Below are 25,549 nucleotides of genomic sequence, written 5' to 3'. Positions count from 1 at the left end.
TGTGGTTTTCCTCCATTTCCTCCTCTAGGGGAATCTTCCCAACCGAGGGATCGAACTCACATATCCTGCACTGCAGATTCTTTACCACTGAGCCACCTGGGAAGTCCAAGTATAAGATTCAAAATGGTAATTTATTTAACAAAAATCTGAATGCCAGCGATTTGCCAAAGTCCAAAGTTCTAGGATGAAGAGGTAAATATATTAAGGTCTTTCTGCTCAAAAATGAAAAATATTCAGAGATATGTCACCATTTTCAACACTTAAACACAGGTATGAACTGGTAAGTGGCAGGTTCAGGAAGGACACCGACCTCCCTCTGTAGCAGGTCGTAAGATCTTCATGTGGGAGGTGCCCTCGCTACACCTGGAGGAGAGGTGCATCCTTATCTCCAAAGACAGAGCGGAGAAAAAACGGGCAGACAAGCCTGCTAAGTCTCTCCCAGCTGACTATCCTGAGCTCAGACCCTGTGTCCTGTCAAGGTTTTCCACAACTTTCCACTCTTCATCCAACCTAGAATAACACTGATAGGGTTTAACTTCCTCAGGTCTTCATCTCCTTGCGAAGGTGCCCATGTCCCTAAAACATAGTAAATAAAGGTGCACGCTTTTTTACTTATTAATCGGTTCTTTGTTAGTCCAATTTACTGGGTCTTAGTTGATTTCAGAATCTAGTAGGGTAGAAGGAAAAAGAATTTTTTCTCCCCTACATTTGCAACTGGAGCTTCCCAAGTGGCACTGGTGGTAAAGAATCTGCCTGCCAGTGCAGGCGACATAAGAGACGTGGGTTCAATCCCCGGGTCAGGAAGATCCCCTGAAGAAATACCCAGCAACCCACTCCAGTATTCACACCTGGAAAATTCCATGGACAAGGGAGCCTGGTGGGCTATAATCCATGGGGCCCACAAAGAGTTGGACACGACTGAGCACACACACCAGCAACTAATCAGAAAGAGGAAAATCCATTCAAGACCAGTAAAGAAATGGGTGGGGTGGGGGAAGAGAAAAATGAATCGTGGTTCACCAAACAGGCATTCAAAAGGAAACAGCATGATATTTATCCTAATTTTATTGCCCTTTTCACACCTTACTTGTTCCACTGACAATCTGATGAGGTTCAAAGGTAATACATAAAACAGTAAACCATAAACTTTAAAATATATGTAAACATTTGAGCAAAATAGGTTAGTGGAATTCCCTGGTGGTCCAGTGGTTAGCACCAGTGCCTTCACTGCCCTGGCCTGGGTTTGATCTCTGGTCGGGGAACAAAGATCCCAGAAGTCGTGAAGCACCACCAAGCAAAAAATAAAATAGGAAATTAACTCTATTAGAATAACCCATTATTTTAATTAAAAACAAAGACTATAATAACTCAACATCTTTTTCCTATTTAAGCCTAAAGCAATCTATACAAATAAGGAATTCCAAGAAAACATGAAAATCAATGTTCCTCAGCTTATAGCTTAACGTAAAGGAGGGACGAAAAAGAGCAAATCATTTAAATATGTTGTCAACCTTCTGCTTTGACAAATTATTTTCTCAAAAATGTTTTTCTAAACGAGTATTTTGGATGATTATTTAACAAAAGTGAATATATGAACATGACAGATGATATAAATGAATCAGTACTTTTAATCTATTTAAACGTAATTAGAAGCATAATTTAATAAAGATTTTGAAGCCTGATAACTATGATTCATTTTATAGGAGACACTTAAAAATTCAGAAGTATTGAACTAGGGGAGTTTCACCAGAAAAAAAGAAAGAACTGATTAGTCAAAGTCTTAATTTTTAAATTTCTGTTTTTAGTTTTCATCTACCAATTAAATAATCACTACTGCTTCTAATTAACTGTAAATAATGCAGGTTTTATTTATTTATAAAAGTAATACATGCTCATTACTAAAAAATAATAATAATTTAGACATGGGAAATGTTTGAAAAAAAAAATCCTTCCAATCTCTCATTACTTACTACCTACCACATGCTCAGCCCAGGCCCAGCGATAACTGCTCAGTTTCCCCTTTGAGAAATCCCTTTCTGCAATCTCCTGCACGCTCATTTACAAAGGACCACACGTATGACCTGTGAACTTGCCGTCTCCATGCTGGCTTGAGACAGGAGAACCATGCTGCCTGACACAGCTCTGACTCAGCCTTGGGAAAACTCGAAATATTAACAACTGACCAGCAGAAAGTTGGATCTGTTGCCTTGTCCCCATTCTATGAAATTTTAATGTTCCCTCCAAAGTGAAGAAGAGGTATCTAGAGACTTTCATACGTAGGGTGGCAGAATATGCCACCTCAAAATATACCACTTTGGCATAAGGATTATTTGGGGCTGGAGGCAAGGAAGAAGAAGATACCAGGAAAGCTCTCTGTCCTCTATTTGCCTAAAAGTAGGACATAAATTTTGGTTTTCCTGGTGGTTCAGTGGTAAAGAATCCGCCTGCCAATGCAGGAGACATGGGTTCAGTTCCTGGGTCTGGAAGATCTGCTAAAGGAAGAAATGGCAAACCACTCCAGTATTCTTGCCTGGAAAATCCCATGGATGGAGGAGTCTGACGGGCTACAGTCCATGGGGTCACAGCTGGACATGACTTCGCGACTAAATACCAACAACAAAGGACATAAATGTACAAAGTTGTTCTCTTCACTCTCTGCCAGGAGGAACAAGAGTTCATGACTGGAGACAAATTTCAACTCTTATGAGGCCAAAGAGAGCACCAAAGGAATCTACATCACAAACTAGTGCTTGTATCCCATTACTTTCCCCACGTATTTCCACTCCTAGAAACTCCAGTCTACGGCCATACCACCCTGAATGCTCCCAACCTCATCTGATCTTGGGAGCTAAACAGAGTCAGGCCTGGTTAGTACATTGGAAGCACTGATGTTGAAGTTGAAATGCCAATACTTTGGCCACCTGATGCGAAGAACTGACTCGTTTTTAAAGACCCTGATGCTGGGAAAAATTGAAGGCAGGAGGAGAAGGGGACGACAGAGGATGAGATGGCTGGATGACATCACCGACTTGATGGACATGAGTTTGAACAAGCTGTAGGAGTTGGCAATGGACAGGGAAGTGCTGCAGTCCGTGGGGTCACAAAGCGTCGGACACAACCGAGCAACTGAACTGAACTGAGAAATCCCAACTACTTTTCCTTTGTCTTCACACTTCTCTAGAAACTTTCTCTGATGCTATATAAGCCCAATTTCTAATCAACCCTCTGAGTTACTCCATGTATCAACTCAAAGTACACACTAACAAACTTCTGCTTATTTCTCTGATTAATCTATCTTTTGTCAACCCCATTTTATAAGGCCCCAGCCAGAGAACCTAGAGTAGTAGAAAGAAAAAAAGTTTTCCTTCTCCTACATATTCTTTATCCTATGTACTTTTACTAAAGATGAAGAGTCTCTTAAGGTTTTAATTATCATACATCATACAACTCACCTTTGATTTTTTTTCTCTTCTCAGTAGAGAGTCTCCAATCAGGATTAAGGTCATCGTAGCCAGGCTGAATTTGAAACACAGGCACATAAATTCTTTGTTCAACAAGGTAAGAAAATTATAAGAACATCATCAAGAACTCTGGACTGTTTTAACAGAAAACAGAAATGATGCTTTCCTTTGATCTTAGTGACACCTAGTTGAAATATATTTCCAAGATCTTGAAGAGCAATTGTTCGTACACTGAAGATGTGCACATGCAAGTACTGTGACTCAATTTAATGAAGAAAATAGCATAAGAACAATGACAGCAGGAATATAATTCATACAAATGAAAGGAGAATACACTAACAATTCTGTGCGTGCATGCAGACACACACACACATGCATACTGGGAGGAGAACAGCTATGCTGTTGTGAGTAAAACACTGGCCTGGATGTAAATGCTACCCTGCTCATAACCTGAGCAACCCTTCAGGTGTCAGCTCCCACAGCTCTGAGGTTGGACCACAACTTTCGTGTTAACCCCACTTCTAACTTTCTATGACTGAATACCTAGTAAATTTAAAAATATATATATATATAGCCAGGCAATCCTCAAATTCAATACATGCATTGTCTAATCTCATGGCAACACAATGTCATGCCCACTTTTGTGAACGTTAGGACACATCACTATCTCTCAAACATAACAAAACAACCGAGATTAAGCCACTGTCTGACAATTCCCAGGCCCACTGGCAATTCCATAACCTCCAGAATCACAAGAGCAAGGGGGGGAGGGAACAACAAAATATCAGCTGGGGGTTATCTGAAATCTTAAGCCTAAAAAAAAGTGAGGCTCTACTTACGTCAATATGTGCTTTCTCATCTAATGCAAGAGAATAAGCATGTATGCTTTATTACCAAATTATCAGTGGCTAATACGTTACAGTATTAAAACTGGCATTTTTTTCCACAGCCTGAGAATACTTTCTGCTCTCCACTACTGTGACAAGTCACTACAAGAACAGAAGATATAATTCTTTATCAGAAAAAAAAAAAAAAAGTTGCCATATAAGGCTATTTATATACTAGGGAAAGAAATGGATTGTCCCAGCTTACTTAATTAAAAAAAAAAAGATTAAGTTTCAAAGAATTAAAATAAGGTATGTACTACAGAAAATAATCAACTAAATTCAGATCGTATCTGACCATTTCTAAGGCCCCTGAGAAGCTCTCAGTGCCTCCGAATCGGCAGCTGCACCTCCACCACTGCAGAGGTGCCTGCCAGCATCTGTTTATGCGATGCCATGGGAGCATCCCACTTACATTCTAGAGGACACAAGGGTGCTGTGGAGCAACACTTCAAAACTTTAAGCCCCACAAATAATAATTATGATTCGGCTTTGGGTAAATTTAAAGATATACAGATTACAGAGAAATTTAACAAGAACTCTTGTCAGAAAAGAGGTCATCTTATTGGCAGAAACATTTTCAGAACTCAGAGAATTTTTGAATTCTTTCAGAATTCAGAGATGAGCCAGAGGACCACGAACAAACAGTACTAGAGTCGACAGAGCCAAGCTCCACACTCTGGGCCCAGGCTGTTCCATGGAAATTGCTTAAACAACAGGTGTCTCCACTTCTGAAACCCATGCTAAAAGCAAGGTGACGGTCTCTTCCCCTGCCTCCAGGTCCCTGTCTGTGGTCCTTGTCCTCCCACCATCTGTCAGGGAACACCTGTCGCAGCAGCTAAATGCTGAATCCAGGGAATGAGCTCATCAATCTTTTGGATCGCTGAGTTCTAACTAGGATGGCTAGGCTATAGAAAAATTAAGTTGGCATAGTACAAATATTCCCACACCTCCTCAAAAGTGTGGTTTCTTCTGATATTTAGCCAATGAACACTGTGTGCTTACACTGTGAAAGGAAAAAAAAAATCAGACATTACAGACCCCACACTCAAGGATATAACTAAGAAATGGGTATAAATAACTATAACCTAAGGTCAAATTGGGTAACTGCCCCAAAAAAGACCTACAGATAAGAGTGCTAGGGGTCCTTAAAGGATGAAGAGATGATTTTGGATACAGGCTTCAGGAAGATGAGGGGTTCCCAGGTGGTGCAAGGGTAAGGAATCCAGCTGCCACTGTGGCAGAGGCAAGACACGCGTTCAGTCCCTGGGTTGGCAAGATCCCCTGGAGAAGCGAATGGCAACCCACTTCAGTATTCATGCCTGTAAAATTCCGTGGACAAAGGAGCCTGGTGGACTACAGTCCATGGGGGGAGGGTGGGTGGCAGGAGTTCACAAACAGTCAGACACAACTGAGCGCACACATGTACATTGAGAAAGATAAAGCGAGTTGAAGAGGAACAAAGAAAGCCTGATGGTGATGTATACATTTCTAGCTGGATAAGACTCAGACGTGGAAAATGGACAGAGGACGACATTCCAGTCAGAGAACACAGCATGCATAGAACACAGGTAGGGAAAAGCTAGCCTTATTCAGAAAAAAAAAAAAGGTCAAAGTACAAGACAACAGGGCATCTTATTCTAATTCTATGCATTCTTTTTGTTTGGGGGGTTTGTGGGGAGAAGAGGATTAATGAGATCATTTTTTCATTGCGCTGATACAAACATAACATAAAATTAACCACTTTTAAACAAATAACTTATTGCTATTTAGTACATTCACAGTGTTCTTCCACCTCCATCTAGTTCCAAAACCTTTTTATCACTTCAAAATAAAACCGGTTAGTCACTGTACCTTTACTTCCCTTGTCCCTTCTCCCCAGCCATCAACAAGGTACCCTCTGATTCTGCGGATTTACCTATTCTGGATATTTTGTATAAATAGGTTCAAACAATAGGTAACCTTGTTCCCGAGATTGACCTAAGATGTCACATGGATAGGTAGTTCTTTCCTTTTATACAGTTGCATAATATTCCATCACAAGTATATACCACGATCCTCCGTTTGTTCATCCTTCTATTAATAGACACTTGGCTTGTTTCCAGCTTGCGGCTGCTGTGAACATGTATGCAAATGTACTGTGTCTGAGTATCTGTTTTAAATTCTTTGGGGTATATATCTAACTGTATCTTTATCTTAGGAGTACATAGCAATTCAGTCTACATGTCTGAACTAAGCATTCAACTTTACAATATGTGGGAGTTTGACAGAATTATCCGTACAGTATATCTAAGAAAGAAGAGCAAACAAAATCCCAAACTTAACTCTGCCTCAGGCAGTGATGACCTGCCAGACCATTATCCTGATGGCTTGTCCCTCACCACTTTCTAAGCTGACATTCCCACTGCCCCCCTCATACTACTCAAACTTGCCCAAACTTACCACCCTAGAACCCCAAGGACTCTATCTGTGAGAACCATGGTCTGGCTCTGCTTCACAGCATCTGACACAAACTCTGGAGGCTGTTGCTTTGAGGACAGGATCACCAAGTTCCCAAGACCTCTACGAAAGTACAGAGTTGGCACTCACTCCCAGTACTGTGTTGATATATTCTGAGAAGCAACCTCCATATCACTCTTCCCTGTATGACATGCTACCATATGTCTGAAAACAGCCTAGGAGGATGCCCCAAGAATACAGTTATAGATTTTGTACAGAAAGGCTATTATGGCTAATGCAGTAGGCTTAAATCTGTCTTCTCAGATTTAAGGATTTTATTTGTTGACTTCTTTTTTAATGGCTTGAAGCTAAACATAACAAAGACCTTGTTCTCAATAGCATGAAAGTAACCCTTAAATGCTTATTCATTCCACAAACATTTATCAGTATTTAATACGCCAAGCCCTCTGTTAGATCTCAGGAAAGAAATGTGTGTTCAATGTCTCTTCTCAAAGAACTGACAGTCTAGTGAAGCTGTGAAAACAGCTGTGGATAAGATTCCGATTAATCACAAGAACTATCATCTTCCCACTTATCCTTCACTGATTCATCTCCTTCACAAAATTACTCCAGCACCTACACGTGTCAACGAGAAAATAAAATCAAATGGAAATGGTAAGTCTTGTGTCTACTACATCTAAGGAAGCACAAATAAACAAGTATTAGAAGTTCTTCAGAGAAAAATTAAGGCCAAAATGAGACGTAAATATATAAACATAACATATGGGAAATGTTGGAAATGAAAATCACTGGCAATTTTACTATATATTCCAAACATGAACAAACTTAATACAGATTTCTAGCCAGATGGATTTTCATATTGACAATGAAAGCCAAAGTATTTAATCAACTGAAAACTGGATAGAAGTAAATCAGAATAGACACTTCCAAACTATCTTTAATCATTAGATTTTACAGAGAAAACACTCATTCAAACAAAGCATAGTATTATGAAAACTAATAAAGTAGTTTATTGCTTGAAGAAAGGCCCAGACAAGCTGAATTCACAATTTGGTAAAAGACTTTTAAGTCCGTATCAGGCAACAAAAACATTAATTTTTTTCTCAGGCAACATTCAAGCTAAAGCAGTAAGCTGACTATACACTACATGGGATTCCCAGGTGGCGCTAGAGGTAAAGAACCTGCCTGTCAATGCAAGAGACATAAGAGACACGGGTTCAATCCCTGAGTCAGGAAGATCCCCTGAAGGAGGGCATGGTAACCCCCTCTAGTCTTCTTGCCTGGAGAATCTCCCATGGACAGAGGAGCCTGGCAGGCTGTAGTCCATGGAGTCTCAAAGAGTGAAAGTCAAACACAACTGAAGCAACTTAGCATGCACATACTCTATATATATATTTAAGATTGTTGGATGTGGACCATTTTTAAAGTCTTCATTGAACTTGTTACAATACTGTTTCTATTTTATGTTTTGGTTTTTTGGCTGTGAGGCATGTGAGATCTTAGCTCCCCAACCAGAGAATTGAATCCACACCCCAGTATTGGAAGGTGAAGTATTAAGTCCCTATATACTACATACACTATTTAGTATGTAAGGTCTTATATACTATAGTATACATTGGCCACCTGATGCAAAGAAATGACTCATTGGAAAAGACCTGATGCTGGAAAAGATTGAAGGCAGGAGGAGAAGGGGACGACAGAGGATGAGATGGCTGGATGGCATCACCAACTTGTCGAACATGAGTTTGAGCAAGCTCCAGGAATTGGAGATGGACAGGGAAGCCTGGCGTGCTGCAGTCCATGTGGTCGCAAAGAGTCAGACATGACTGAGTGCCTGATAGTACTTATAAGTATATATACTTCAGTATACTCTAAGTAAAGTCCCCATATACTATATACATGAAGTCCCGATACATTATATGCACCATTTTAAATTAATTGGCTGTCCATTTGTTTCCCAGAGAAACCACAAAGAAATCCAAAGCCTGCCGTAACCTGGCCCAAGGTCACTCGACTATTGCTGGACAAATGAAAAAAGAGCAGCTGTCGGAAGTGTTTTTCAGTTGTTTAAGAGTTTTTCAATATTTTCAGCCAGGGATGAACATACAAAATAACACCACATATTTGGTAAGTGACAATATGAAAAAGTCAAAGAGTGAAAATATTAGTCGCTCAGTTATGGCCAACTCTTTGTGACCCCATGGACTGCAGCCTGCCAGGCTCTTCAGTCCATAGAAGTCCCCAAGCAAGAATACTAGAATGGGTAGCCATTCCTTCCTCCAAGGGATCTTCCCAACCCAGGGATTGAACCTGGGTCTCCTACATTGCAGGCAGATCCTTTACTGTCTGAGCCACCAGGGAAGTGACACTATACCTCTGGCTTATTAGTATTTTCACATTCCCAGTTATCTCTACATAATGCAGCACACAACTCCAGGTGCCATTCATATAAACCACATGGGTTGTCTCTCCTTGTTTCCCATTAACATCTCAGCTAGTATCCAACTTCCCCACTTAAAGTCAGGATTTCTACATGTAAATGCTTTGAGAAGAGTCTGAGGGGGGGGGTGGGGCAGGCTTGACCTATGGAGTCAGAGGACCTGAGTCTAGATGGAACATTGATTCTAACATTTAGCAATTTAAATTAACTTTCTTCAGCACTATTCCCATCTCTTAAAATGAGCTAAAAGCATGTTCTGATTAATAAGATTGTGAAGTAAACAAAAGAGATAAAATTGCTGTTGAAAGCCAAGCTTTAATATACAAACACCATTTACTCCCAACAATCCCCCCCAACACCACCAACGGAAGCAAAATACTAACACATTATTTTCTTTATTTGTTAATAATTTCCCTTGCAAGACTATGAATGTCTTAAGCGCAAGGGACTGTGATTTATTACATTTTCTACTCTAGGACTCAGTACAGATTCAAATACTTGAACATAATTTTATGATAATATTATAAGTAACAACCTACTCTATACAGCTCTGTTACATTCAAGTTTTATTACATTTACTCGACTGCACTATTTGACTTTTTTTACTTAAGTACAGCTTATGTACAGCATTACATTAAGTTACAGGTGTACAACACAGTGATTCAAAATTTTTATGGGTTAATCTCCATTTATAGTTATTATAAAATATTGGCTGTATTTCCTGTGCTGAACAATATATTCTTGCAGCTTTATACATAATAGTTTGTACCCCTTAATTCCCTACCCACGTCTTACTGCTCCCCTCTTCCCTCTCTCTATTGGTAACCACTAGTTTGTTCTCTGTTATCTGACTAGTACACTAGATTTTAGTGACTCTCTCCATACATTTAAGTCCAAATCTAAAATGTCCAATACCCAACGCGATTAATCCCCCAGATACAGTTGAAAGACTCAAACACAGTATGATTGTTCAAACTCCTTTTGTTGAACAGTTAACACCCTCACTTCATGTCACCACATCAGAAGTACTGTAGATATCCATCATAAAGTTAAGGGTTTATCAGTGAGAGACTTTCTTAATTACTTATTCTAGTATATGGTACACACTATTAACAGCTCTAGAGTTCAACATATCTGAGAAGGCTGAAGAAATCTGTATTAAGTTCACTGAGAAAAATAATTTGTCTCTTTTCTTTTAAAGATCAAATAAATAAAGCCTGATAAAAAGCTTGACCAATAGGGGTTTTTCCACCTTTTAAAAAATATATTTATTTTCTCACATGGTCATGGAAAGAGCATGGACATCAGAGCCAAAGAGTCATGAAACCAAACCTCAGGTCTACTGCTTACTTGCTGAGAAGCCCTAAGGCAAAATAAGTGCTCAGTAAATAGAGGTTATTATTTAATATGTATAATTAGAGTTCATTTTATAAAAGCTACAAGACTACTGCATGCCTGTACCTCAATCCTACTGAGTTCTGTAAACCGGATACATTTATTTCAGAATGCTCTGTAAAAATGCTGAAGCCTCCGAGCAACCTGTTTATTGATGGAATGAAGTTTCAGAAAGTAAAACAGAAAAGGGTTAGACAAAAATAGGGAGCGGGAGAGGAGAGTTCAGGGAGCATGTATGAGCAGGCCAGGAGAGACGACAGGTAAATGCAGGCGCCTGCACAGTATGCCAACCACAACCTCAGAATGGATCAGGAAAATGCCCTCCCTGTTCTCAACTTTGGACAAGACTTTACTGTGAAGCAGGGGTCTCAGAGGGCAGACTCAGTCCTGTTCAGCTAGTCCTTCCAGGCGCGGAGCAACAGCAGTCGAGGGAGGCGCTGGCAGCCCCCAGCCTGCGAGGGGCTGCACTCTGGAAAGAGGGTGTGCGGAGCAGCAGTGAGAATGGCACCCAAAGTGGGATCAGGTCCAGGGACACCACTAAGCCACGGACCCCTCAGCAAAGGACTCCACTATGTGAAAATGTCGCTGGTGATGGCAACTAGGGTCCGTGGTTTTCAGTTTTTTGAGTCCTAAATCCTCTTTCTTCCAGTTTACTCAGGCATTCAAAGGAGATAATTTATATCAAGCAAATAAACAGAAACTGATACATAAGCCCCCCAAATGTGTAAATTATAATAAAAGGTACAACTAGCTTGAGGAGCTGTATCATCGTACCATCTTGTCTACAGGCTGTATGAGGAGCGCTGAATCAGAGCTACAGGGGTGAGGTGGAAACTCAGAGGTACAACACAAAAACCGGCTTCAGCAATTCCTGACGAACTGCCTTCTAAACTCTCGGGGTATTTCTGTTCAAAAGACTCTCCCTAAGACAACACCATAGGCGAATTCCTGGCCTGAACTCGCCCCTCCCATGGATCCTTGTGGCCATTTCTGAAGTCCCTTCGTTTCTTTTCACATTACTTTTCTGATGACCTGTTCCAAACCACTGAGACATTTAAATTTACTCACTCCTGAGTTAAGATTCTTAAACAATTTTTGTGTTTTTAAGAGAATCATTATAAAATGTTAATGAATAACATTCACGAGCTGAAGTGTAATAAATTATAATGAAATTGATTGGCAAATAAGGATTAAAATGTCTAACCAGTTAAAAAATCAAATGTGTGCCAATAAAGACTACAACAGATGCAACTGATCTTTGCAAGCAAAAAAAGTATCCAGAATTTTTAAAAAAAAAAAGAGCATACTAATGAATTTTTTTAAATAGTGCTTATTCAATATGTATGACATTCCAGGATACTCAAAAGATGAAATATGAAGTGTGCTTCAGAACTCGATCAATGTTTCTATTATAAACGACTTTAATAATCAGTGTTCACCTTTAAAGAAAAAGTTTGCCCAAATGTAAAATTTCCCACATAAAATAGAATGTCAGGGTCTATTCCAATAACGAAAGGTAAATATTTCATCACTGTACATTGATAACCATGAAAAATGCGTGGTACTTTCTGGATCAACTATCTGATGAGCCCACATGAACATATTAAACAAAGTTTTAGGAGCTGATCCACTTCACTTCTAGAGAGAAGATACAAGTCAACTTAGCTCTCATTTCACAACAGACAGAAAGAATGTCCCTGTATTTGATTACTGAGGTTGAAAACTGAGGAAGATCTCTTCTATTTAGAGCAAATTTAGATCCACTGAGAGTGGCTGAGATGTGGAGATCAAATTAAATTCAACACGATGAGGAATTAGGAAAGGAAAAAAATCTTCCTAAAATGGTTCCTAAGAGAAAAAAACAGCAAAAAAAAAGAAGTCTATGAAACAGTAAGAAAATGTAGAGGCCCTTTCTCTTTTCCTCTAGTCTGAGAAATACAAAATGCTGTTTGCTCATTAACAGTTCTTTTAATGGTGCATTCTGATGAAATAAAATTCAAAAGAATGCTAATAGAAAGACCCTGATCCATTCATATCTTTCAGGGGATATATTTCTATCCAGAATCACAAAACCTTCACCGAAGCTGATAGCCAGATATTCCTCTAGGAAAGGGGCATGCAGATACAAGGGAAGGAGAATCAACACTCACAGTGCTGACAAACAAAATGATCCTCAGAGGATTAAACCATTTATAACATTAGCTGCATGCACCTGAAAGGATTTTTCTTAAACCTTCATTCTATCACAATACATGGCATTAGACAAGCAGACCTCACCTGCCCATGCTGATTTTAGATTACAACAGATGTTGATTCTATCTGTTCCTAAACAACTCAACTGTTTACCTCTCAAACCCTGTCATTTCCAGACACTAAAAAGCTCAACAGTTCTCTCTTTCTCTGTATCTTCTCTAACTGCCTTAGGAGTAAAGAGAACTCCCTTCAACCTGAAGGAAGCCCAGGATTACTGGAACTACAAGATCTGGAAAGAAGGGGAACTCTTCTGAAGAAAACGACCTTTTGAATCTTTAGCTAATTTTGCTGAAAAATTAACATCTCCATTCTGTATTTGGGGAATGAGGAGGCAGGGGACATGCAGAGTTCAGGGGACAGAGGACACTCAGGATACAGTGTCCTGTTCTACAGATCAGTTATCAGCAAGGATTGCTACTCGGTTCCTCATTTATCCTGCTACTGTGATAATATTTTAAACAAAGGACAGCTTAGGAATGATCAGAATAAATAAAAGCTGTGAGCCACAAATAAATAAACATAAAATATCACAAAAATGAAATCTGTACTGTCAGTACTCACCCTCACGTGAGACTCACTCTAGGAATAATCATAATCGAGAGACACACCTGCTCGTGTTGAGTCCACTCCCCTTGCTGCTTCAAAGACGGGATGGCCCAGATGCTTAGCTTTCCTGAGAAGTGAATGGCTGCAAGGAGGGTCCCATCTGGAGAGAGGCTCATCTTGAAGATCCCATCCTAGACAACAATTATATTACAGTAACGTCAGAGCAAGGGACTTGTAGCCAATAGAAATAACTTCCAGAAATTAATATCATTCTTCAGGGTTGCCTTGTCATAAGCAATCTTGCATAACTAAGGACTAGGACAGCTTCGTAATATTATAAAGGTGCTCCAGAAAACAAAAAGCAAGACTCCTGCCCAAAGGTGTTTTTTCAATCTCCTTTATAGTGTTATGATTTACATATAACGTAAAATCCACATAAGTGAGCATTATAAAAATATTCCTTTATGTCACACATAGATTACTATGTGTTCTCAGTATCTTATGCGTTGATGTTGAGAAACTTATGCATTTCTTGAATTTCATAATTTTTACAAGATTCTATATGAACACAATGCCTGGAACATTCTACACCATGGACAAGCCACAAATTCATGCTGTGAATGAGAAGCAGAGGAAGAGGTGGAGGGGAGAAGGGTTCAAAGGGAATAAAAGATCGACTAGAGGAAAATGCATGCCTTAATTTAAGAAACAAATTAGATGGGTAAGATTTTTCAGATCTACCAACAAATTATTTGATTTAAGGAATCTAAGTGTCACCACAAAACAGAGACACTTTGTAATATACTGACGTTACATGGCCAATCCTGGGCTACACAGAGGAAGACTAGCCTTCCCAGTTCTACTTGTCCACATAATCTCAGTCCTTTCCCATGAGGACACCAGGTTTGCTCAATTAGCACAAGAGAAACCATCCCCAGCAGAGATGTTACCTACCAAACAACTACAACAGAACTGGAAGAATTTAAGCAACACTAACTGAAGACCTATTTCCCATTCAAGCATTTATTAAGAACAGGCTCTAAGGTGGTCTCCCCACAAAAAATAAAACAGACCAGAAAATGGCAGTCCACAACCATATTTCTCCTGCACATTTAGAAAAGCTGTCAATACAGGGCCCAAAGGGCGTAATCGGCTGGAACTAGGTAGTATTTACCCTCTTAGAAGGGTCATAAGCTTTCCAGCTAGCCAAAACCCCCATTATTTTCTATTATGGCCCCAAGATTAAGGCTGAAAGCTGCAGAACTGAAAAGTAACAATGACTATACCAAAAAAACAGAATTTACAACCGACTTGATTCACCATTATTATATACCTGGCCTCTGCAGACAGAGTTTAAGTCCTCGAGTCTAAAACAACTAGGCACACTAGCCATCAAAAACAAGGAGAGCAATTTCTGGAAGTGAGGGACATTGATGAATGAGTGAACTGACAAGATCAGCATACTCTAATCTCCTCACTGAGGACTAAAATCACTTTAATGGGATATAACAGATCTATTCCAGAATGCCATAATTAAATGTAAGAGATTAAAATACAAATGCTTGAGAAGGAGAAGCCACCAAAGCAAAAAGCACATCAAGCAAAAATCTGCATATACCACATCTCTTCCTCTGTGATGGAGATGGAACAATAAGTAGAGGATGAAAGTGAAAGTGAAGTCGCTCAGTTGTGTCCAACTCTTTGCGACCCCATGGACTGTAGCCCACCAGGCTCCTCCGTTCATGGGATTTTCCAGGCAAGAATACTGGAATGGGTTGCCATTTCGTTGTCTAGGAGAATTCCTCCCAATCCAGGGATTGGACTTAGGTCTCCAGCACTGGAGGCAGACTCTTTACCATGTGAGCCACCAGGAAAGCCCCAACAAGTAGATGAAGAACCTGGCATCTTCCTCTCACAACTCTATGTCAACTAGCTCCGTGGTTCTGCACAAGACAGGCTCTGAAGCACTGATCTGTGTTAATGAAAAGAACTTTCCACCCATGCTTCAGAGTTGACAGGTGAAGAAACTGAAGACCTGAAATGTGACAACACTTGCCCAAGATCATCCTTCTGTATAAACAGCAGGACCCAAACCACGCGGAGTCTCCCCTCCCCCTCCACGGGCCGGAGGGCACCATGATCTCTGCCCTCACCTGGGCCACAGCCTTCCTAATAGTGACAGGCATGCTCCTCAGTAGAAACTATCATCAAGTATACTTTATTGCTTGAGCACCTGAACGATTAGTCACGTGCTAACTGTGCTCTGTACGGTAACATGCAGGAACTCTATCAAACAACTCCACTAAAAGTGCTTTGAGGGAGGGAGGGGGCAGGGATGGGGGGTGGTTCAGGATGGGGAACACATGTATACTCACGGCTAATTAATGTCAATGTATGGCAAAAACCACTACAATACTGTAAAGTAATTAGCCTCCAATTAAAATAAATAAATAATTTTTAAGTGCTTTGAAAGCAAGTAGGAAGTTTATAAAAACACACATACACCAAAAAAAAAAAAAACTAAGCCAAAAAATGTACACTGAATAATGTGAATAATTTAACAGCAGCATACGACCAGGGAAATAATGAACGAATATGTTAAACATCCTTTTGTGTTCATCCCTCCCTCCCTCCCTTCCATCCTTCCTGCACACTTAAGCAATAAATATATTCACTGAAATGTCCCCACTGGCTTTTTTTTATGGATGCCCTTAGTTTCCTTTGATACCATGGCATCCACACTGCAATCCATACCATTCCCTTCCACAAGCATTTTGTTGCAGAAATTTGCACTCACACACACTAAAGCTGAAACTGCAGCATAATAAATACCCATGGGCCTAACAACCATCTTAAACAAACATATCAACATTTCAAGCTTGTCACACGTGTCATTCCCCAATCACCGCAATGCCATTGGGGACTTCTGTCTCCTGGAAGATTTTAAAGCAAATCTCAGGCATTACACACATACACATTAAATGTTCGTTTCTTTCAAGTCTCAAGTTATCTGTTTAACTTCCATAAACATGCACAGTAAGAAGACATGGTTATTAGTAGGAACTGAATTGTAGCCAGCCAAAGATAGGTAAGTCACCTTTATTAATTTAGAAACACGGTGATTTCCTTCTAAACTCTGCTTTTTATTTGTAGAAAGTTTTCTGAGTATCTACAGCATGCAGGGTATTTCTGGACCAGAAAATAATTTATTATCCTGTCAGTAACTACGACACAAGATGTAAAGGCACAGTTAGAAAACCCATGCTGAATTCAGAGTGTGCAGTACTCAGAAACCTGAACAGAGTCTGCAGTATTCAGAAACTGGAAAGTCTGTTGGTTGGCAAGAAAGAGAATTCAAGAGTATGTGCTTTGGAAATCGGAGGAAATGGCTTTTCAACCAACTGTACACCAAAATAAACACCACAATAAAAGTCAACCTCAACATTCAAACCCTGCCTATTGTATTAAGATATCTCAGGTTACGTGAATAACAATTTTGTTCTCTTCTCCTCCATCTAACTTAAGTAGTGGTAAAGCCAATAAAATTTAGGGGTAACTAATTTTCACTTTGGTTAAAATATATCAGTGAATTTCTTTCACATTCCTCAACTATCAATGTCATTTTCATTTTAATCATCATTTCAACAGCTGGAATGTCGGTCAAGAATACGTAACTTAGCAGGGAAAAGCAGAAAGCTCCAAGATGAGTAACGAGGGTGCCCACTCTTGTCACTTTTATCCAACGTGGTATAAAAAAAGTCCCAGCCAGAGCAATTAGGCAAGAGAAAGAATTAAAAGACATAGAATTCAGAAAAGAAGAAGTAAAACTGGCTCGGTTTGCAGATCACATGGTATTATAAATAGAAAACCCTAACGACTACCAAAAACCTGTTAGAATAAATAAATTCATAATTGCAGGATACAGAAATCAACGTACAGTTTCTACACAATAAGACAATTTCTATCAGTAAGAGAAATTAAGAAAACAATTGCATTAACAACATCAAAAACAGTAAAATACTTAGGAATAAATTCAAACAAGGAAGTGAGAGGCATATACACTGAAAGCCATAAGACATTAATGAAAGAAACTGAAGAAGGCACAAATTAAAGAAATTCCATGTTCATGGACTGAAAAAATTACTATTGTAAAATGTCCATACTACCCAAAGTGATCTACAGATTCAATGCAATCTCTGTCAAAATTACAAAGGCATTATTTACAGAAATAGAAAAAACAATCCTAAAATTTGTATGGTACCACAAAAGACCCAAGGAGTCAAAATAATCCTGAGAAAGAAGAACAAAACTAGAGGCATCATACATCCAGGTTTAAACTACATTGCAAATAGTAATTAAACACATACGAAACTGACATAAAAACAGATACACAAGGCAATGGAACAGAACAGACAGGCCAGAACTAAACTCAGGCATATACAGTCCATTAACTTACAATAAAAGAGCCAAGAATACACAATGGGGAAAACAGTCTCATCAGTATATGATACTGGAAAAACTGGACAGCCACATGCAGAAGGATAAAAGCAGATCCCTATTTTATACATAAATTAATATATGAAGAATTAATTATATTAATCTTTATTCTTCAACATGGAATATTATTCATCTTTTTTAAAGGAAGGAAATCCTGTCATTTGCAAAAAAACATGAATGAGACTGGACTGCATTTTGCTAAGTGAAATAAGCCAGATTAAAAAAAGACAAACACTGTTGTATCACTTATACACAGAATCTATAAAGAAAATCATAAGTCAAAAATAATAAGTCAAAATCATGAATACAGTGAATAGAATAGTGTTTGTCTACCAGGGGCTGGGGACTGGAGCAAAGGCAGAGGTTGATAAAGCTGTATAATCTTCAGTTATAAGATGAATAAAGTCTGAGGACCTAATGTATAACACTGATAACTACAGGTGATAACACTGTATTCTATCACTGAAATTTGTTGAGGGTAGGATTTAAGTGTAACAGAGGCACAAAAAGTAAATATGTGAGGTGATACGTGTATTAATTATGTCAGTGGCAGAAAATCTTCTCATAATGTATATGTGCCTGTATCAAATCAATTTAACTATCTTACAATTTCATTTGTCAATTATCTCTCAATAAAGCTGAGGAAAAGAAAAACAGTGACTATCACTTACCACCTGCTTCAGTTTACTCCATGAGGTTTTAACCTCAAAGGTGGTCTAGCAAACTAATTACTTGGTAAGTGAGAATCACTGGGTAGAAGCATCTTAAAAGGATTTACAAAGACATTTTTGCACAGTCAACTGTCTTCTTACATTAATAATTCACTTATGGCCCTTTTAATTAACTTCACTGTCTATCCTCCTATTTACCCCTCCCCATCTTAAACTGCTCCCTAAAATTCTTTAAAAGATGTTTTCCTCTTACTTCACTGATTCTCTTGTGCAGCAGTGTGATACTAACAAAACCCTACTGAAATAATGTAAACATTATTTTAACTTCTATTTCTCACTTACATTAAATCATTAGCATAAATGTCCATTTGATCTTGTGTTAATTAAAAACACTAATTAAGGTCTTCTACAACTTGCAGCAATATTTGGAGCAGGAACTGTGTCTTCTCTCAAACGCTGCAATAAAACTTTTCAATTGTCCATTCTAAGAGACTTTTTTCAATGTTAAATATCAGATCTTTGTATGAAGACTAAATTGTCTCACTTTCTTCATCTGTTTATCATCTATACAGAGCAATCAAAAACAAGTGATTTCCAATTTTATTATACCTTTCAAATGGACAAGCTATATTCAAATCAAAGGACTGAATTCTAGCAAATGCATTCAAAATGTTCTAAATTATTACATATACTTAAAGAAAAAAAAAAACTCAGCTCAATAAAAGGTGAATTTGTAAGCACTGCTCTTCCAATACTCTACATTTATTGAATATTACATATTCAGTAATACATAGTACATGCCAGGCACTGTTATATACTCTGGGGAACCTGCAGTGAACAAAACAAACATAAATCCCTGCCCTCAAGGAGTTCAGTAGAGAGTTGAACCCACTGTAGTTTAGAAGTCTGACTCAAAAGAGCAACGCTCTCATGAACTAATATGGTCACAGAAAGAACAGAGGCAACACAGTAAATTAGAAAGAATAAAGTACAAGGCAGAGGCCAAGGCATTTAGTCTGTCATATAGTTCTTCATCTGCAAGATAAAGACAAACTCCATGAAATGGCCAAAGAGAAAGCTAACTGGAAAATTGTAAACATGCAAGGGAAGGAATATTTTAAAATCAACAAATAAAAAGTATATGTTATGGACAAGGACACAAAATTCCCAAGTAAGATAAAATAAGAGGATTGAAAGATAAATAATGCTTCCAGGAAACTTCTTTGGGCTATATTTCCAGACCCATGAGGACTAGGTTCATTCTTGAAATTTTCTTTTAATTTTCCTTATTGAGATAAGAATGACATACATAGTAAAATACACAAATCTTCAGTGAACAGCTTCATGAATCCTTATTAATGCATACACCCACATAGTGTATAATTTAGAGCAAATTCAGGTGAAAATCTATCATGTTCAAGGTTTACTCAACTTTGTCCTATGACTTTGGTGAAAATGTTTTCTAAGGTTAAGCCAATCTGCATTACCTGTTCTTGTCCCTGGCGACTGTAAAACTTGCCACTTAACATCTTTAATAATCCCAGTGTCTTTGGTACCTACAAAATAAACACACATCATACAATTAAAGATCAATGGAACACTTCCTCATTGTATAAAGTCCTCTCATCATGCAATGAAAACTACAGCATATCTAGTATTTTAAGAAATGGTTAAGAAAATCAGTAAGTATCAGAAATTTTGGTGAGATCTTGTTTTTGCTTGGGAAAAAAATCAACCAAATGACAAATCTTACAAAATAAAGTCATAATCAAATGTTTTTTAAATATATACATAAGTCTAATACAATCTATGCAAATTAGAATCTAATGAGCAGAATCTAATCTTCTCAAATGAGACTGTCCCAGGTTGCTAACAGAAACTTCATTCATGAAGAAATTGATCCTATTCTTGGAAAATACCAGAATAAAATCATCTAGAAACAAGTATTTGAAATAATATAACACAAGGCTATTTTTTTCTCTAGATTTAAAAGCAAGAGATAAAGCTATATTTTAGAAATGGAAAATAAGTATAACTGAAGTAGTACGGAGACCTTGAAACACCAGTACATTGCTGGTGGGGACATAAAACAGCACAGCCACTGTGAAAGGGTCTGGCAGTTGTTCAAAAGGTTAAGCAGAATTATCATATGACCCAGCGATTACATCCCAAGTTTATACCCCAAAGAAGTGAAAACAGGTGTTCAAATACTTGCTACAAATGTTCATAGTGACACTACTAATAATAGCTAAAATGTACAAACAACTCAAATATCCACTAGTTAAAGAATGGAGGATATCTATATAACAGAGTATTATTCAGTCATAAAAAGGCATGAAGTATTGATGCATTCCACAATTTGGATGAACATCAAAAATATGTTGCTAAATCAATGACGTCAGATATAAAATCTCATACTGTATGACTCTGTTAGTATGAAAATTTCAGAATAGGTAAATTTATGGAACCAGAAAGCAGATTAGTGATTGCCAGGAGCTGGAGAGAGGGGACTGTTTAATGGGTTTGGCATTTCCCTTTGGGGTGATGAAAATGCCCTGGACCTAGACAGTGGTGGTGGTTACACAACACTGAATGTACTAAATGCCACTAAACTGTACACTTTAAAATACTTAATGGTCAATTTTGTGTTACGTGAACTTCACTTTAAAAGAAAAAGGCAAAGAGGGGAGCATGCTTGAGCTGAGGTTAAAATGTCCCTACCAGAACTTTTGAGTAACTGAAGACATTACTGGTGGTCTAGCTCCACATTTCCTCCAAAAGCAAGGAAACGCAAGAAGGGAAAAATAAATCTCCATGAAATTTATTTCAGCTAAATTTGAAGAAGATAAAAGATAACCCAAACTGCAAGATCATTGTAGGCAGAAGGAGAAATCTCTCAATGTGTCATCTGCACTGCTCTTGCCGACCCCCACGTTCCACCTACCCCAACCCAAGCCCACCGTCAAGCGTGGTGGTGAGCAAAACCAGACTGAAAAAACTAACTGCAGGCTCCAGAAGAACTGATGAGACAAGCTAGCACAGGGGTCTAAGGTCTATCTAAAACCACCACCTAAAGTCACAGTCCACGAAAACTTTTCAGCAATGAAAACAGATCTGATCTATACATTGAAAGCATGAACAGGTACCTGGAAATATTAACCCAGAAAAATCAACTCCAAGAAATAGTCCAGGAAGTCTATTAGATTCCAAAGTGAAAGTTGCTCAGTCGTGTCTGACTCTTTGTGACCCCATGGACTACATAGTCCATGGGATTTTCCAGGCCAGAATACTGTGGTGGGTAGACTTTCCCTTCTCCAGGGATCTTTCCAACCCAGGGATTGAACCCAGGTCTCCTGCACTGCAGGCAGATTCTTTACCAGCTGAGCTACAAGGGAAGCCCAAGAATATTGGAGCAGGTGAAAGTGAAAGTGAAGTCGTGTCGGACCCTTTGCGACCCCATGGACTGTAGCCCACCAGGAATACTGGAGTGGGTTGCCATTTCCTTCTCCAGGGGATCTTCCCGACCCAGGGATCGAACCCAGGTCTCCCGCATTGCAGGCAGACGCTTTAACCTCTAAGCCACCAGGGAATCCCTGAAGCAGGTAGCCTATCCTTTTTCTAGCGGATCTTCCCAATCCAGGAGTCAAACCAGGGTCTCCTGCACTGCAGGCAGATTCTTTACCAAGCAAAGATACAGAAATCCTCAAAGCCTCCCAACAAAATGGCCAAATAATACACAAAGGGAAGATAATCCAACTCACATCACCTTTTCAAATTTCGCACCCAAAGCAAAGCCAACAACAGAGCAGTATTTTTTAAGTTCAATGAAAGAACAAGTAAACCAAAGGTCTTATATCCTTTGTGTCATCTGCACTGATATATGAAGGAAGTTTTCCTTCAAATATCCAGGCTATGAAAAACAATTCCAAACACACAAGAACCTCAGAAACTCTTCATCTATGAGCCCTTCTCCAAACATCTATCAAAGGATAATTTCATCCAATCAAGAGGTAACTGGGGGAAAAAAAAAAAAAAGAGGTAACTGGGAAAACTCCAAAGTGGCATTTTAAAATATATAAATGAACACCTATGACTAAAGAAAAATGAGGACAATAGCTGAAGCTAACGTATAAATACTGTGTATTTTGACAAAATATAGAAATAACTAGGAAAAGGAGAAGAAAGGAGACAGGAAGGGGAAAATAAAATCAAATAATTGATTTTTGTGTAAGTAATTAGAATTAAAGAATACCAATCAACTAGTAAAATATTGGAGGGCATTGATACCAGTAACACAATTTCAGTGACATCATGGAGGTAAAGCCCCATCCAGGTAAATTCAAGAGAGAACAGAAAAAGAGGAAACTGATCAAGTATGGAAGACTCATGAAAAGGAAAGAAACGGGCTGGTAGCAGGATTTAGTAGGGTCTAAGTGCCCTAAACTAAAAAGGTTTTACAATGGGAAAAATAAATGCACACTGCTTGCTGATAAACCTAACTGGCAGCAAGATTCATGATTTGGAAAAATATCCTTCAATAAGAAAGAGTGTGAGATCCAGTGAACAAACAGAGCAGCTAGCCTTGGCTGGTCCAAGCACGGCTCATCAGTAATAACAAGAGAAAAAATACAAAGCTGAAATGTCGATGGAGCCTCTTTATGAAAATATTCGGATTACTTCTATTTTCTCAGAGAAACAGGATGTCAAAAAGCCTGTATTCTTTCCACAGCAAATCCCATACTGAAGAGGCAGCAGCAGCAGCTACAAAAAAATAGTGTGGTTCCTTTCTTATGCACTTTTCCAAATTTTCCACCTTCAAAATACAAGTAGACAATAATGAACACTGTAGAACATTTCATTGTTTATCATCTCATTTGAACCTGACAAGAGCCATGAGACACGCGCAGTAAGTGCTGAGCGAGGATTCCAACTCCAGCCTGCGGACTCTGGAGCCCAGGCTCCCCCCTCCCCTCCCCAGTGACTGGACTCCCCCGTATCTGCTATAGCTTCTTGCCCACATCTGGGCACACAGCCGTATCCTCCAGTCCAGTAAACAAACCCTTTGAGGGCTGCTACCTTGATGTTCTGATACCTGCAGCAGTGAATCGATGTTGAACAAATGAATAAATAAAACTCTCACACAGGTGACACCGACATTAATTTGGAAACGTTGGTCAAGGCATATATTGAATTTTGCATAGCCTCTTTTACAACCTAGCAGCCTTGAGAGATATGAGAATATACGTGTCAGCAGCACTTTTTCCGTCAATAGCCACCCCAACACAATAGCAGCCTTAAACAAACAATAAACGGTTCGATGCGAACAATATCTGCCACCTGACAAGGGGAACTAATCCTATAGCTTGAAATTACTTTGAGGGAGGGGAAGGCTACCAGAATGATTGCGAGTTTAGCTGCAGGACACATTTAAAAGGCACTAACGTAATTAAAATACTCTTGCAGCATTTCAAGAAGTTTATCATACAGCAGAGCCCTCAATTTGCAATTCAATATTTCCCCCCACTTATTCCGTCAGTGCACAAGCAATTTTCTTTTAAGAGACTCCAATATTGAAGCTTCAGGCCAGAGAAGGAAGGACCATACATAGCAAGAGCGGATTCCAATCCTTGAGGGAGGAGCAAAGTGAAAGCACAGAAAATTCAAAGAAGCCACAGTGAAAAAAAGGCTTCGTTGTACGTGACAGTTCTTCGTGCCTCCCCTGGCCCAGACTCTGTCATAAATACACTCGATGACACCCCACTGAGACAGCCCTTCACAGTTAGCCAACTTTTCTCATCTTATATCCTCCACGCTTACCTATTCTTTCTGTTTTTCCCTCAACCTGTAACATTTTGACAAATTTTATAGTTAGGTGAAATGACTACACAATGAAATACCAATATACCTTTTACCTGAGTTCACCAATTAACATTTCACCATGACTGCATTTTCTGTATGCATACGTACACTTTTTAAAAAATTATTTTTTGACTGAACCATTTCAAAATAAGCTGCAGGGGCACCCATGGTGGTCCAGTGGTTAGAAGTCAGTGCTTTCATTGCCGTGGTCTGGGTTCAATCCCTGGTTAGAAATTAAAATCAGGGAAGCCTCATGGCACAGTCAGTTAAAAAAAATAAAAAAATAAAAACTAAGCTGCAGGGACTTCCCTGGCAGTCCAGTGGTTGGGATTTCACCTTTCAAGGCAGGGGGTTCAATCCCCTGGTTGAGGGGGTTAAGACCCCACATGCCTTGCGGCCAAAAACCAAATCATACAACAGAAGCAATACTGTAACTGAAGGAGTCTTTTGGGCCTAGAAAAGAGAACAACAGTCTCAAAGGCCCCTTGCTGAATCATCTAACTTCAGAGAAAACAAAGCATAACTTTAGGTCCATCCTGATGCTCCAGGCCAGTTGCATCTATCTGGAACTTATCACCCCCTGTCCGGAAACCTACCACCCCCTACACCCGCCCAGAAGACTTATCACCCCCCGCCCAACTACAAGTGTCATCTCAACAAAAGAATACTCAAAATATCCCGCCTGATTGACGTTTCCCTTATCGCTTCCACAAACCTCCCTATAAGTATGAAGCCTCCCTGATCCCTTTCGGCGCTCAGCCTGGTCGTTAGGCCGACTGTCGCCCCTCCTTGCCTGAATAAAGGTAACCTACTTCTGTTGAGGTCGTCTTTCCTTTTCTGCCTCGCCAAAACTATGCCTTACAGTAACAAATTCAATACAGATAATTTTTAAAAAATAAGCTGCCGATTTAACAGTCAAGAGAAAAAACTGTTCAAACTTTTTTCAGGATCTGCTCTGATACATCTCACATATAAACAACAAGCCGAGTGTGAAATCAGAGGGAGGAACACGACTAAATTATTACAAATATGAAATACGACATCCAACTGCTATCTCATTCTTTTTTTAAATAAATTATGGGA

General features: G+C 39.1%; 1 protein-coding gene across 1 annotated transcript in view; it reads right to left on the bottom strand.

Moving 5' to 3' along the window:
* The window catches only part of NBAS (NBAS subunit of NRZ tethering complex), a 308,614-nt gene that overhangs the window by 231,558 nt on the left and 51,507 nt on the right, over positions 1-25,549 (bottom strand). Inside the window, exons 11-13 of the mRNA XM_043469328.1 lie at positions 20,095-20,163; positions 13,502-13,630; positions 3,453-3,516 (exon numbers count right to left, since the gene is read on the bottom strand). Coding sequence (XP_043325263.1) covers positions 3,453-3,516; positions 13,502-13,630; positions 20,095-20,163 — 262 coding nt within the window. The remainder of the gene's footprint in view (positions 1-3,452; positions 3,517-13,501; positions 13,631-20,094; positions 20,164-25,549) is intronic.

Source organism: Cervus canadensis, chromosome 5 (genome assembly GCF_019320065.1).
Source record: "Cervus canadensis isolate Bull #8, Minnesota chromosome 5, ASM1932006v1, whole genome shotgun sequence".
Taxonomy (NCBI): domain Eukaryota; kingdom Metazoa; phylum Chordata; class Mammalia; order Artiodactyla; family Cervidae; genus Cervus; species Cervus canadensis.
Note: the sequence above shows the minus strand (reverse complement) of the source record. Positions and strands in the feature narration are given on the sequence as shown.